General features: G+C 45.8%; 1 protein-coding gene across 1 annotated transcript in view; it reads right to left on the minus strand.

Moving 5' to 3' along the window:
- The window catches only part of LOC126483994 (monocarboxylate transporter 1-like), a 141628-nt gene that overhangs the window by 25377 nt on the left and 99793 nt on the right, over positions 1–16458 (minus strand). Inside the window, exons 4-5 of the mRNA XM_050107300.1 lie at positions 7318–7461; positions 5731–6207 (exon numbers count right to left, since the gene is read on the minus strand). Coding sequence (XP_049963257.1) covers positions 5731–6207; positions 7318–7461 — 621 coding nt within the window. The remainder of the gene's footprint in view (positions 1–5730; positions 6208–7317; positions 7462–16458) is intronic.

Genomic DNA, 16458 nt, shown 5'->3' on the forward strand with positions numbered 1-16458 from the left:
AACGCAAAACGTAACGACGCAAATAACTTTCGCATGCTGTGTCACAGCCAAATAACATAACTCCATGAAACTTCAACCATACATACACTGAAAAGCCAAAGAAACTGGTACACCTGTATAATATTGTGTAGAACCCCCGCGAGCAGGCAGAAGTACCGCAACACGACGGGACATGGGCTTGACTAATGTCTAAAGTAGTGCTGGAGGGAAGTGACATCACGAATACTGCATGGCTGTCCACAAATCCGTAAGAGTACGAGGTGTGGTGACCTCTTCTGAACAGCTTGTTGCAAGGCATCCCAGATATGCTCAATAACGTTCATGTCTGGAGTGTTTGGCAGTCAGTGGAAATATTTAAACTCAGAAGCGGGTTCCTGGAGCCACCCTGTAGCAATTCGGAACATTTGGGGTGTCGCTGGAATTGGCCAAGTCGGTCGGAATTCACAATGGACATCAATGGATGCAGGCGATCAGATAGGATGCCTACGTACGTGTCACCTTTCAGAATCGTATCCGGAAGTATCAGGGGTTCCATATCACTCCAGCTGCACACGCCCCACACCATTACAGAGCCTCTAGCAGCTTAACAGATCCCTGCTGACTTGCAGGGTCCATGGATTCATTAGGTTCTCTCCATATCCATGCACGTCCACCCGCTCGATACAATTTGAAACAAGACTCGTCCGACCAGAGAAAGTGTTTCCAGTCATCAACAGTCCGTTGTCGGTGTTGACGGGCCCAGGTAAGGCGTAAAACTGTGTCGTGCAGTCATCAAGAGTACCCAAGTAGGCCGTCTCCGAAAGCCCATATTCATGATGTTTCGCTGAATGGTTCGCACGCTGACACTTGTCGATGGCCCAGCATTAGAATCTGCAGGAATTTGCGGAAGGGTTGCACTTCTGAACACGCGAAGGCAGTAAAACCTTATTATAGGTAAGAACTAGACGTATCTGGTTATTGCACGAATACCTTCAATCCTTTTATACAAAGTAACACATTTTTTAAAAAATTAGTAACTGCATGAAAATGCAACTATTCAGAAGAAATTAATTCGGTGCAAAATTCGAATCAAATAATAGAAAATAAATTACTAATCAGTAGCTCTGAATTCAGAATGGCTGGGTTTCGACGCTAAAAGTAAAACATCAGACACGGAATGACTATTTTTCAGATGACATGTTTCAGAATTTATCCATCAACAAATTCCTATATCGACTGCTGCACGCAGATACGGTGTTTCAAGTTGTATGTGAAAAACATTCGTAGACTATTTCACATACAACTTGAAACGCCATATCTACTTGCATAAATCGTTCATGGACGTTTGATGACGGATAAATTCCGAAACACGTGATATGAGCAATAAAGTCGCTCCTTGTAAGGTGTTTGACTTTTAACACTGGGACCCAGTCAGCCTGAAAGCAGAACTACTGGTTATAATAACGGTCGCCTGCCTCCTGTATGACTTTACGTCACATTTATATTAAATGAATTACTGTTTTGTTTGTAGATATTAAACAGTATTATTCATCAATACAACAGTTTCACTTAAAAATAGCACATTTCCATTCTGTATCAAATTTCAGTTTCATAGACCTGTAATTAAAATAATAAGATCTTATTTTTGTTAAAATGAGTACTTTACTTTGAATTTCCACTTGTTAACAAATGTTAAATTAAACTAGAAATTTTTAAAAAAGCTGATGTGAGCCTAAAAATACAGTATCTTTACGGCGTACCTTAAGCTGCCAACGATTATTTTAATAGAGTGAGAATATTTTGTGTTTCACAGTCCCGAGATACCTCCCAATCTTCAAAGACGATTTTTTTCTATTTTTTGCGAGAATTTTGTAGAACTGTGTAGTGTCACGAAGTATCAACCGATTAAGCGCTGACGTTTCCCGCCTGAGAAACGTCAGTTAAGAAACTATTGGTTGTTCAGACATATATTGTTATATTTCTGTTTGTTACACGTCGAGCACATGAGTCAGTGACAATGAATCCTGCGCTTATCTACGGACGAGGCATTTGGCAGTGCAGGTCATTATAAGCAGCCAGCCGAAGGCGAGAGTCTGGGAGGTGGCGGCGATCGCAATATCAATAACATCGATTATTGAAACAAAGCAATTTCCTAAAAAGATGAAATGGTCAAAAGAATCTCGTCGCCAAAAGCATTATGTCCGCAGGGATGGTGTTTGAGTTCTGAGGCAGAACGCAGCCACTGACACTGGAATTATTGTTCTATTCCTCTTTGAAATTCACATGCAAGTCTTGATGTATGGTAATTATCGAAGTAAACTTTGTGATTTACATTCTCTGGTACGTTCCAGCATAATTTAGCAACCACAACAAGATCAAGAGCCGCATGATTCTTATGCCATTCGTGTTCACGTCTTGCATACATTTCCACATTGTAGGCATACCCACATACACCACGCGTTAAAAACAACTCATAATCATATTTATGTGGTTTACCTGCCATAAACAGATGGTGCCTGGCTTTAGTAGCATACATCTGTTCATCTATAGTCAATGACTCTTCCGTTGGAATTGAACCAAATCTTTCATTCAGATATATAAAAATACATCGTATCTATCTCAGGCTGTCTTGTATACCGGTATTTGATAAATTGTCTAGGAAGTACAAGAAACACCTCACTAGCTGAACTTTGTTGATAGTAATACCGTCTTATACAATTAATGGGCGTACAACGCTTCAGAAACACATTCTCATATAGTTCAATGCTACAACAGAAGAAAGAATACAGACACCTAAAAAACTTCGAAATACCATCTACTGTAGCATTGCAGGTCTTAGCCAAATTCATTTGAATACTATTAAGGGTAGGTTCTCCCGCGATCAACTCCAAAATGTCTGGAGGAAATATAAAACGAAGTCATGCTGCCATATGTTATCTCTGGTAAAGCTTCTCTTCCAAGAAAAGGTAGCTCTACATGGTTCACCTCTCCTTTCTTCCACAATACATTTCATATTTTCTTTGTCTGTACTGTGCTTGATGTCTTTCTTTGCACAGATATTCCTGGAGAACATCCACTTGTTGCAACTGAAGTTCCTGCCATAGCGACTGAGCTGTCTGCATTCAATGACTTCCCAACAACCATCACACTCTTTTGAAGTCAGACATAGATTGCGTAAACAATAAGAAAAGTTTTCACTTTGGTTTTTCAAGAATTTATTGCCATTGTCACAAATTTCATATTCACCGCCAACTCCCATCTTCAATTTCACTTTGTAAATGCTGACACAAGTTTACCTGGTCTGGACGTCAGCTCTGAGGTATGACTTCAGGGGGGAAAGTTACGTCTGTACTAAGAGGACACTGAGGAGGTTCGACTTCCGTGGGGAAAGTTACTTCAGCACGGAGACGATACTGAACTACTCTATATTGCAGCCGTACAGCAGCTCGACTACAGCTCGGTAAGAACTCGCACGAAGTCGACTGGTGACGAACTGGTTGAGGTGCAGTCGGCTGTTCTCTTTACCCTTCTGATCCACACACAGCGCGGGTGGCGCGTCAGCGCAGGGGGCGTTGCTGCCGTGCCGTTAGCGGTTGGGCGATGCCGTTCGCTGTAACTGTCGCTATCGGATTACGGGACAACCTCTGGTGCCTCAGAGTCTCCAACGATAGCCCAATTTCTGGCAGCGACTGGTTACGATCCGCTTAATATACGTTCAGCCACATTTGTACGAGCTTCTATCAAGTTATCGTCATGTCCTCATTGAGTTGTTATGAAGTTAAAGTATTCAATGTGTTGATATTTTTGTAAATAAATCACGAATACAAGACATGGATGAAAAAAAAAGTTATTTGAATTGTAGTTTATCCAATAAATTCTGTAGAATTTTTCAAGATTCTGAAGTCTACTAGTGTGCCACAGTTAACAAAAGGGAAGTGACGTTCCATTGTTAATTTTCACTCTGAAAATTAATACGAAAAATATTGGAAAAAGATAGTAATAGACTCCAGGTATTCCGATTTCATTACGCTCAACTACTATGAAAATTTGGAGTCAGAATTTTTAAAGAATCACGAAAAATATTGCAGTGCTGTTCTAAGTCGCGTAACAAATCTGCGCCAAGATAAAATTTAATTGAAACACGAAAGTTCAGATCTTAAGAAATAGCTGACAAACCTGATATTGCAGGGATATTCATTTTGCCAATTTTCTATTAGCAATAAAAACAAAAAATTAACCGTATTTTTAGTGGAATATCGAAAAAATTTCTTGTCTATGTTTTCGTTAAAAGCCTTTGAAATAATGGAACACCACTCGAAAGAAATATGCATAATGTACAAATGTGTAAGACCAGGATCCAGAATAAGAAACATGATCCCAGACAGGTTCTGTATGCTGGGCGCAGTTGCTTCGCGTGTCTACCACGCGATTCCGTAAACGTCACTATGGCGACGCCTCTTGATAGCTCTGCAGACGGCTATCGTTTTCGCCTACAGCCGTTTGCGCTTTGCATTTGAAAGCTGTCAAAAGCGCTGCCAGGTGACAGGGATTTCCTGAAGCTGACTCGACTGTAGGAGCGTCTTAGTAGCAAAGAATTAGTATACATTACTAAAACTACATGTATGATGCGGCAAGTATCATGCCTCGGTGTTTATGCCGTCATATCTGTTGAACTATCTGTCGTACAGCAATATAATTGTTTAAGCATATTCACCGTCATATATGGATACTGTCTGCGAAGTATGTTGTGAATGGAGTGAGTAGGAAAGAAGAAACAAATTTGTAACTCATGCATAATGGGGCAGTTTTCCACATATTTGTTCTTTATGGTGTGGTACCTCGTGAACAATCATTAGTAGGTGTTTCTTACCCCCAAAGCGACTGTTGCATGACAGTAAGGGATTATTCCAGAATGACATTTTTCACTCTGCAGCGGAGTGTAAGGCATGTGTGTGCCAAGTGTGATTGAAATCGGTCCAGTGGTTTAGGAAGAGATGTGGAGACACACACACACACACACACACACACACACACACACACACACACACACGCACGCACACACGCGCGCGCGCGCGTTCCTATTGTCGACAGTTTTGCGTGTGACTGATATTATCATACAGAGTCTTATTCATTAAAATTGAACAATATTTAAGTATAGTGTTCGGCAGCAACACTGCAACTGCTTCTGGAAATCGATGTACCTGCTCTCAGCTTCAGATTATTTGTGCACCAGTAAAATGGAAGAGGGGCAGTCCCCTTGTGGATACAACAAGCAACTTCAAACTGTTGACAAACTGCCTACTGGCTTCCGTCTCGGGTTTTCGGCAGACGTTCATCTAATGATTTTTCTGACGTTTCGCCAGCACGAGTGGCTGGCATTGTCAAAGCTTCACCCTCCATTGCCGGTGGTGAACTGGAGCCGAGCTCGCGGGCGCAGACTATATGTACCTGGCGCGCCACCGTCCGAGGGCTTCTCCGCGGTCATTTCCGGTGCGGTTCTCCTCTTTCTACGTGCGACGGTCGTTCGCTGCAGTACGGGAAGCCAGGATCCGTTTACCTTAAGGCTTTCCTCTTTCTTGTTCAAAGTGTTCGCGTGCTGGCGAAACGTCAGAAAAATCATTAGATGAACGTCGGCCGAAGAACCCGAGACAGAAGCCAGTAGGCAGTTTGTTAACAAGTGGCCACGAAAGCCTCAACAATTTTGTGTTCATACTGTTGACTGAGTGATCACCTTACTGGCGTGGTGCTCACCCTCTTGGTTGGCATTTCCATCCTCTTCGCTAGTGACAGGCCGCCGCCTGGCGCGGTCATCAGGTACCGCGTCACTCACATCCCCGAACTCAGAGGTGGCCAGTGAGGCCGATGAGGTGCGCCGCCTCGTCCTCCGCTCCTGAGGACTCCCAGCTTCGGTACCAGACTTGTCCGCACCTTCCTGGACTTCACCCTGGAGCGGCCTCAGCTCACTGGCGATTGGTCTGCGCTTGGCGTGCCACTCGAGCGGATGGAAGAGGAGGCTGCCCAAGGGCCCATGCATCGACACGCCACTGAAGACCAACATGGCGCCGAGGAAGCCGTAGTTGTCGAGCAGCAGCCGCACCACGTGCGGCATCACCATCAGGACCACGTTGCCGCCCGCCATGGACAAGCTGACGGCGCGCCCGCGGTACTTCACGAAGTAGGCCTTGACGGCCAGGAAACCAGCCGGTGCGACGAGACCACTACCCAGACCTATGCAGAAGATTAGCAATTAAAACACGAGTCTAATGCGCCACGGAGAACAGGGTTGTTAAAAATAAAGCACGAGCTAGATTGGGCAGGAATAGGGGAGGGACATAAGCTGTGGCCTTTAAAGAAACTACAACATGGTGTTTGAAAAAGATTAATCCAGTTTCATGAGACTGTCATCTGTCTGAATGAAGATAGGAACTAGAGATAAATTTTAGCTTAAGCATAGCAATACGAAGTATTTTTTTTTTTTAAAGAAACAATCATGCACTTACAGTCTTGGCATAACTCTTCATTTGCTTTGGGCCTTTGTCTCACTTCAGCACGGGTTCGACCTTGTTACTATGGATTTTGCGATATTAGTGTCAGAGGGTGGCCAGATGCTCTTCCTGTCGCCACCCTATACCCCCCCCCCCCCGCCCCCTCTGGGACGGAATTAGTGAACCCCAGCTGTATCTAGTTTAAGACATGAAATAGTGCGAACGTTTTGCAAATGTCTGCGAGTCGTGTAACTGAGGAATTCACCTAGTGGCATGTGGAAAACAGCCTAAAAACCACATCGAGGCTGGCCAGCACACCGGCCCTCGACGTTAATGCGCTGGGCGGATTCGAACTGGAACCACCGCGCCACTGACGTAACGTATCTATACTTCGTAATATATTCTGGCGGGTGCATAGCCCTAACACTTAAAGAATATATTACGAAGTATAGATACGTTACGTCAGTGGCAATGTGTTGACCTCTGAAACTTCAATTTTTTGCTATATAGAGAAATACCCCCGATGGGGTATTCCTAATTCAAGAAAGTTAAATCCCCCTGTAAAGCCATATTAAGATAAGACCAAAACCCTGACATTATCTTAGCATTTACTCAAACAAAATCCCCTTATCATGAGTAACATTTACAGGCATTAGGCCAACAACACAGGCAAAAAAGAGAAAGTAGAACGAAAGATGAAAATAAGTCAAGAATGTTGGAATAGGAACAGTAGGAAAAGTGGATGGAATGGAGATGCAGATACTTAGAAGCTATAAAATATATACATTGAGGAGCTTCAACACAGACGCTCAAAGCTATGATATTAGGGGGGAATACAGTCCATATCACTGACCTACTAACAAACTGTATGTAATGATAATGTAGGTGAACGAGTTTGCGAAACTCGTGAGGATCATGCCAGCCACAGTCAGCAGTCCCCCGCCGACAGACACTTGACGAATCGAGAATTTCTTCAGTAATGGTCCAGTCAGAAGCCCTGCAAACAGAGGTAAACATTCAAAACAATGAGCACACACTACCTGTCAAAAACGCATGAAATTTAGTACTAAAAATGTACCAATTCAACGTCAGTGGCAACAGAGTAAAGTTGAGTCAGTCGAAATTATATCTGAACTTTTTCACTGATGTCTTTTACTTTTACATGTAGCAATGAGATATTGTCCTCGTAACCAATATTACCTCGTACTTGTTAGTCTAATATCATGTTGGCTGCAATGCTAGAACGGCAGCTTGGCTCCAGTAAGACTGGAGAAGGTACTTACTGACAGTACGTTTTTAAAGTAACTATCTAGTTATTTGTTCAGCGTAGCTTGATTTAATTACAAGAAACCCACGTCAGAATGTGTAAGCCCAAATTTTGTTCTGGGTTATGGTACATGGTGGCACCAGCTTACCTCTTACATTAGTAGAACTAGCGCCAAATGAAAATACATGAGATCTGGATCTCCAATAGTTGGAGACCGCAAAATATAGGTGTTCTCCTATCAACTTCGTTGTTATGTTGTTATTCTCCATTTTATTCCCAGACATTTTTTTTTATTTCTGCCTTATTTTAAAATCATACCATATCTTATCGCTTCTTTTCAGCGACATAAGTATAGTTTGGCACAGTTCGACTGCCCTGGAACTCCCACACATCACATCGGCATGCAAATGTCTCAGTTCTGTATGCATGATGTCAAATGTATGGGTTGTCTAACCGCTGGAGGGTGGGATGCAGTGTCAGCAGTAACACACACACACACACACACACACACACACACACACACACACACACACACCTCTCCCAATGGTATCCCAGTATTTTACTAGACACAAAAACGGAACAGGTCTATTAGTATGTTGCCACCATTTTGGCCACGTACAGAAGTATCTGACGAATCTGCACTTGCGTAAATTGTCGCCATGTACAAAAGTATCTGAATTCATAAAAAATGTCAACAGTAAAGGTGTAATATATAGTATTTTCATGTTTGTATTACTATTTGTCAAAAATACATAAGATTCACCTCAATTTTGCGTAAACTGCTATCATGTTAACAAGCATTCAATTATTTATCAAAAATTCAGAAAGATATTGGCAGTACTGGTATGACATGAAACTAATGACCTAATTTACAATTTAGGTTGTACTTGTCAGTGATAGTGCCACACTTGGTGTAAGGCACAATGGAGCAACAAATTAAATATTTCTACGTTCGAATTGTCTGTTTTGCTTGTCAAAAGTATGTGAACACAAAAAAATGGTTCAAATGGCTCTGTGCACTATGGGACTTAACATTCGAGGTCATCAGTCCCCTAGAACTTAGAAGTACTTAAATCTAACTAACCCAAGAACATCACACACATCCATGCCCGAGGCACGATTCGAACCTGCTACCGTAGCGGTCGCGCGGTTTCAGACTGAAGCGTCTAGAACCGCTCGGCTACACCGGCCGGCTATGTGAACACAGAAATGATGTTCTTTATACACCTAACTGTATGCCAAATATATGCCGCAGGTGTAACAGAGTGTCTTTACCTCTGTATTACTTATCAAAAATACGTAATATTTATCAGCAACACAACTTTAACGTCGGGTGTCACGATGTTACTTTTGGTTGTTTGAGGTTAAAGGGACCAAACAGCAAGGTCATCAGTCCCTTGTTTCAAATAGACTCCATTCTGCTAACGGGACATCTCAGAAAAGTCAGAACAATAAAACGGAAAAAGGGGAAACGTAAAAGGGCAGTCACGTTGTCAATAGTAAAAACAAATGAGGGAAGTTGTCAAGAGAACGAACCCAACACTATGCTGAAGCAGCATAGCCAAGACCACCTGTGACTTAAAAAGGTACAACTGCTATAATGCAGAAAGTACGTATGGGAATAGAAAAACTAACCAAGCCTTAAAAAGAAGGGGTAAAAACAGAGTAAAAGGGAAAGAAAAGAGGATTCCGGTCAGGGAGGTGAATCGGGAATCTCTGAACACTGCCTACAGTGGGAGACACCCAAACACTCACCGCCCTGCCCCAACACCAGAGGGAGATGAAAAACTTTAAAACTGAGAATAAAAACCACTCTCCCGGAGGAAACCTAGAACCAGAGAGACCATCCGGGAATCGTCAGCCAACATCAAAGGTAAAGTGTGGGGGAGTCTGTACTTAGCACGTAGAGCCAAAAGAAGGGGGCATTCAACCAAAATGTGGGCCACTGACTGGAAGGCTCCACAACCACATAGCGGGGGTGGCTCATCACGCAAAAGGAAACCATGGGTCAGCCTGGTATGGCCAATGCGGAGACGACACAGTGTGGTCGAGTCCTTGCGGGAGAGGCGAAAGGAAGAACGCCATGGGCCTGGATTCACCTTAATGGCACGAAGTTTATTAGACAGTGGAGTAGCCTCCCAAGAATTGGCCCATGACTGTGCAAAGTGGGATTTGATGTGAAGCCGTAAATCCGCTGCAGGAGGGGTGACAGAAAACGGGGGGTAAGTAACTGCTCCCCCAGCCAAACGATCAGCGAGCTCATTACCCGGGATACCCACATGGCCCGGGACCCATAGGAAGTCAATGGAACAAGCAGCACGGTGAAGATCAGCGAGATGGTCATGGATGGCAGAGACCAAGGGATGGCGCGAAAAACACCGGTCAATAGCAAGAAGGCCACTCATCGAGTCCGTACATAACAAAACGCGGTTGTGTTGGGATTGTTTAATAAAGGTAAGGGCCCGGAAAATTGCCATCAATTCCACAGTAAACACCCCACATGAGGGTGGCAGTAGATGATTTTCCGTTCCAACAAAGGACGCGAAGGCATACCCAACATGATCAGCATATTTAGAGCCATCAGTGTAAAAAACAACAGCATCCCGAAACTCCCATAAAATTTGGCGGAAAAAGGAACGGAACACCACCGGGGGGATGGATTCTTTCGGACCGCGGCGGAGATCCATCCGAATTCGAGGCCGAGGAACTAACCAAGGAGGGGTGGAGGGGAGGGAGCGAGGAAGACAGGACAAAGAAGGAAGCCGAAAATCACGGTTAAGAGACGCAAGGCGCAGTCCAACCGGTAAACCCGCCCGAGGGCGGGAGTCAGGCGGGCGACGTCCATGGTCTGGGAATAGGATAGAATAGGAAGGATGAGCGGGAGAAGAACGGATAGTAAGGGCATAAGACACCAGAAGCTGGGACCGCCGAACAGAAAGGGGGGGGATCCCAGCTTCAACCAGGAGACTATCAACAGGGCTAGTAGGGAAGGCACCGGTGGCCAAACGGATACCACGATGGTGGACCGGATCCAGCACGTGCAGCGTGGAAGGAGCAGCTGAACCATAAACTTGACAACCATAGTCCAAACGTGACAGAACTAAAGCACGATAAAGACGGAGGAGGAGGGGACGGTCCGCACCCCAAGAGGAGTGGGCAAGGAAGCGAAGGACATTGAGTTTATGGAAACATCCTACCTTCAGGAGTCTGATATGGGGCAGCCAAGTGAGCTTGTTGTCGAAAAGAAGACCTAGGAAACGAAACTGTGGAACCACAGGCAATCTTTGTGCAGCGAGATAGAGCTCTGGATCAGGGTGGACCGTAGTACGGCGACAGAAGTGGACCACCCGCGATTTTAAAGGAGAGAATTGAAACCCGTGTGAGAGGGTCCATGCAGAGGCACGCCGTATAGCCACCTGGAGCTGCCGTTCTGCAGATGGCATCGAGGAGGAACTAACCCAAATGCAGAAATCATCCACATACAGGGCAGGGGCGACCAAGGGACCGACAGAGGCCACAAGTCCATCGATAGCAATGAGGAAAAGAAGGACACTCAAGACAGAACCCTGTGGGATGCCCGTCTCCTGGGTCTGTGGAGAACTAAAAGCAGTACCAACTCGAACTCTGAATGACCGATGGATCAGGAACTGGCGGATAAAAATCGGGAGTGGGCCCCGAAGACCCCACTGATGAAGGGTTAGTAAGATGTGATGGCGCCAGGCCGTGTCATAGGCCTTGCGAAGGTCAAAAAACACTGCAACCAAATGGCGGCGCTGGGAAAAAGCCTGCCGAACTGCGGATTCCAAGCGAAGTAAATGATCGATTGGAGATCGTCCCTCTCGAAAGCCACACTGGTAAGGGGACAATAGATCCCGAGATTCGAGGACCCAAGTGAGCCGACGGGCTACCAGCCGTTCAAGTAACTTACAACCAACATTGGTCAAACTAATTGGCCGATAGCTGTCAACAGATAGGGGGTTCTGACCAGGCTTAAGGACAGGAACCACAATGCAATCCCTCCACTGAGAAGGGAAGTCACCCTGGAGCCAGATACGGTTAAACACCCTAAGAAGATGGTGCCGTTGTGGAGCACTGAGATGTTGAAGCAGCTGGTTATGAATGGAATCTGGGCCAGGGGCCGTATCGTGAGAAGAAGATAGAGCAGAAAGAAATTCCCATTCAGTGAAAGGTTCGTTGTAAGATTCTGACTCACAAGTGGTGAAACATAAGGTGACAGCTTCAGCCTGCTGTTTTTGATGAAGGAAAGCAGCTGGATAGGAGGCCGACGCTGATGCCACTGCAAAATGGGTCGCAAGATGTTCTGCGAGAACTAATGGGTCCGTACAAATGCCATCTGGGAGGTGAAGGCCTGGGAGGGTGGACTGCCGATGGCAACCTTGGAGAGAGCGAAGTGTAGCCCATACCCGTGACAGAGGGACAGTGAAACCAAGGGAAGAAACGAATCGTTCCCAACATATCCGCTTGCTCTGTTTGATTAAATAACGGGCTTTAGCGCGAAGGCGCTTAAAGGTAGAAAGGCTGGCTACAGATGGGTGCCTCTTAAAGTGTTGCAAAGCTCGACGGCGATCACGGATGGCAATGGCAATGGCCGTACACCACCACGGGACTTGCCGACGACGAAATTGTCCAGATGAGCGCGGGACAGCAAGGTTAGCAGCGCGAACAATCGCGTCAGACACGTCACGTAGAACGTCATCAATACAACCCGACAAAGAGGGAGAAAACTCGACCTGTGCAGTATATAGAGGCCAATCGGAGCGGTGGAAAGACCAACGAGGTAACCTCTCCATCGGGGAGCGGGAAGGGAGCGTGATAATCAACGGGAAATGGTCACTATCACAAAGGTCGTCGTGTGGCGACCAGTGTAATGAAGGGAGGAGAGAGGGAGAAGAAAGAGAAAGATCAATGGCAGAAAAGGTACCATGACCAGCACTGAAATGAGTAGGGGAGCCATCATTAAGAAGGCACAGGTCGTGGTCTGCAATAAATTGGTCTATAAGAAGACCTCGTCTAGATGGAAAGGCACTGCCCCACAAAGGATGATGAGCATTAAAATCCCCAAGGAGGAGGAAGGGAGGAGGAAGTTGCTGAAGAAGGGTGGTTAAGGCAGCAGGTGTAAGAGTCCTGTCAGGAGGGAGATAAAGATTGCAAACTGTGACTGCAGAGTCTAAGTGGACCCTAACAGCAACCGCTTCCAATGTAGTTTGGAGAGGAATCCACGTGCTAGCAATGTCTGTACGGACCAACGTACAAACGCCACCAGAAGCCCGCAAGGGTCCGACCCGATTTCGACAGAAAACACGGAACCCACGGAGGGTCGGTGAGTGAGCATCAGTAAAATGAGATTCCTGGAGAACCACACAAGCTGCAGAGTAGGACGAAAGAAGGGATTTTAATTCTGGAAGGTGACGATAGTATCCATTACAGTTCCATTGGAGAACCACAGAACGATGGTTTAAAGGAGGGCTAAACATGCTAAATCCAGTCATACCGCCGGGTCCCCACCCGTCACCGACAAGGAGGGGGCGACATCCATAAACGACAGGTCAGAATCCGGTTGTGAAGTCGGGGAAGGGACCTCCGGTGACACCAGAGGCTCTTTGTCCCGGGACTTATGTTTCTTCTTCTTTTCAGGCTGAGATCGAGGAGGGCTGTGTGGCATAATGGAGCCAGCTGCTGCAAGATCAGGAACAGAAAGAGATCGGGCGACCTGGGGGCCGATAGACCGCGGCTCTCGCGGTCGCCGCGCTGCAGCAGACCTTTGACCTGGAAGGTGCCGGGAAGGGGCATCCCGGGAGAGGCGCCCTTGACCGGCAGACGCCGAAGGAGTGGGACACTTCTCCGGCTGGGGAGGGGGAGCAGCGCCCAGAGGAGAAGGTGTGGGAGCCGCAGGGGAGGGGGGAAGGAGAGGGGTCCGGGATGGGGGTAAGGAAGGGGGAGGAAGGGATGAAGATGTAACCAAGGCGTAACTAGATGTCATGGACACAGGGTGCAATCGTGCATATTTCTTACGGGCCTCTGTGTAGCTTAAACGATCAAGGGACTTATACTCCTGTATCTTTTTTTCTTTCTTATAGACTGGGCAATCTGCTGAACGTGGAGAATGACTACCATGACAATTTACACATACAGGAGGGGGAACACAGGGACTCCCCTCATGGAGTGGACGTCCACAGTCACCACAGAGAGGGTCCTGAGAACAGCGAGAAGACATGTGGCCAAAACGCAAGCACTTAAAACACCGCATAGGAGGTGGGATGTACGGCTTCACATCACAGCGATAGACCATAATCTTAACTTTCTCAGGAAGGGTATCCCCTTCAAAGGCCAGGATAAAGGCACCAGTATCAATACGATTATCTTTAGGACCCTTCTGAACACGCCGAACAAAATGAACACCCCGCCGTCCGAGATTGTCCCGAAGTTCCTCATCAGTTTGAAGGATGAGGTCTCTGTGAAAAATCACACCTTGTACCATATTTAGAGACTGGTGAGGGGTAATGGACACGGGAATTGTGCCAAGATGGGTACAGGCACGAAGGGCCGCAGATTGGGCAGCCGAAGCAGTTTTTATCAGCAACGAACCCGACCGCATCTTGCTCAGGGAGTCCACTTCGCCGAACTTGTCTTCAATGTGTTCCACAAAGAATAAAGGTTTGACACTGGTGAAAGTATCTCCATCAGTCCTGGTGCAAACTAGATAACGGGGGAAAGGTTTTGCCCCTAGACGACGGGCCTGACCCTCCTCCCAGGGGGTAGCCACGGAAGGGAAGGCCGAAGGGGCAAGAGAAGAAGCACTTGAGGAATCAGTACCACGCAGAGAGACGGCCGCAGAAGAGCGGCCAGAGTTTTGGACCCGTATGCGTTTCATCTGCATAGCGTCCGCCCTGATACCACCCACTCCGATCGGGGGCTCTCCTCACGGGCGCCACCCAGCCACAGCAAGGGCCGTCTGGCACGGCGGCCATTGCCGGGAGTTCCGATGCTCCAGGATGACGAGCAACCACTCCAAGGCATGCATGAGGAGGTCACAGCTCAGGTATCAGAAGTGTGATCCCTGTGTGTTCAGGGGGCTCAACCAAAAGGGTACATAGCGACCCCACCACACGGGCTGGCTACCGTGCTGGCTATGCACCCTAGCATCAGACAACGACGTAAAAGAAAAGGTGGAATGTACTAGGAGGGCACACGTCGGAGACACTAGGTAAGGTGCTCTTCCCCAAATAGCTCACACTACGGAAGAGAAATTTTGGAATGGAGGTCAAACCCCAGAGGGGGACCAAGGAATGCCAAAAGGAGGAGATGATTACGCAACAAAGCCGGAGTGTAAAACCAACAGAACCAGGAGGATAGCAGGGGCCAACATAAGCAAGGACACCAATAGAGGGAGAGGAGAGGGCGAGGGGAAAGGGGTATGGAGGGGAAAGGAGGAGAAGGGAAAGGAAATGCAGCCCGGGAGAGAAAGAAGGCTGCAATGGCTCGGGGCCCCGTGCTCGCCACGCACGTATCCACAAAAGAGTTGTGGACCCCCTGGGGGGGATGTTACTTTTGATCTAAATTGTCTGTCAAAATACATGAAGGGTGTAACTGGCAGTATTTTCATGTCTCAAACCGATGTCAAAAAATGTCAGCGACACACACACACACACACACACACACACACACACACACACACACGCACGCACACACACTCACTTTATGTCAAGTGTCACAAAGTTATTTTCACATCTCACTTGATGCCAAAGCATGACTGTGAACTCTCAAATTAACTGTTAAAACCCTATGTTCACCTATAAATTATCTAATAAACGCATGTGACTGAATTTACACGCCAAGTGGTCAGTTGACATTTCGTCCTAGGCCTAAATGAGGCTGTGTACAAGGAAAGCTTACCGTACACTATTTTAGGGCGGAAGATGATGATGCATCAAGAAAATTTAAAAAACCTTATTGACTGACTGAAATGAAGCTAAATTTTTGTTACCTTTGGTGATGAACGTACCTTAGGTAGCTGATTATCCACCAACAATACATTTTCTGACATTTTAGCACAGCAAAGCACACTAAACTGGGCGTATTTTATTTCCATCTTTAATGCAATGTATCATTTAACCTCATAGTTTCGTAATATGTAAATGTAACTTCGTAATTCATTGTATACAAAATGAAAACAAAAGAATATGAAGAACATATTTCCACACAGAGAGGCTAGCTCTATATTCTGAAAATACGAAAACTGGACTAAAATAAAATTATTTACCAAAACACATGCAGATTTCAAGTGCAAAAAAACACATAGGTTGCTTATCGTGATATGAAGTCGTAACTACAGATCTCTGATCGCAAACGAAAAGACCATCTTAGCACAAAAATACAATTGTCTCTGTCTTTAATGTAACTACGTAAACATTTGTTTTGTAATATTAAAGAACACACATGGATTGCTACTGATTTAGCTAACACGTTACAGTGTACTTGTCTAGGACTGTCTTACATTGTCACACAGTGGAAACTATAGTAATAAACGAGACTTGCTATCTTTCAAATATCCTCTCGTAGCTACTTTTAAAATCATGCTAGGTTAGTAACTTTATCTTGCAGTACAAAATCTTCTGCCGATAATGCTAACTCAAGCTATCGCTCAACAAAAACCACATGACATTTCATCCCATGCATCACCATTTTACAGCAAATTGTAACAAAATG

Source organism: Schistocerca serialis, chromosome 6 (genome assembly GCF_023864345.2).
Source record: "Schistocerca serialis cubense isolate TAMUIC-IGC-003099 chromosome 6, iqSchSeri2.2, whole genome shotgun sequence".
Lineage (NCBI taxonomy): Eukaryota > Metazoa > Arthropoda > Insecta > Orthoptera > Acrididae > Schistocerca > Schistocerca serialis.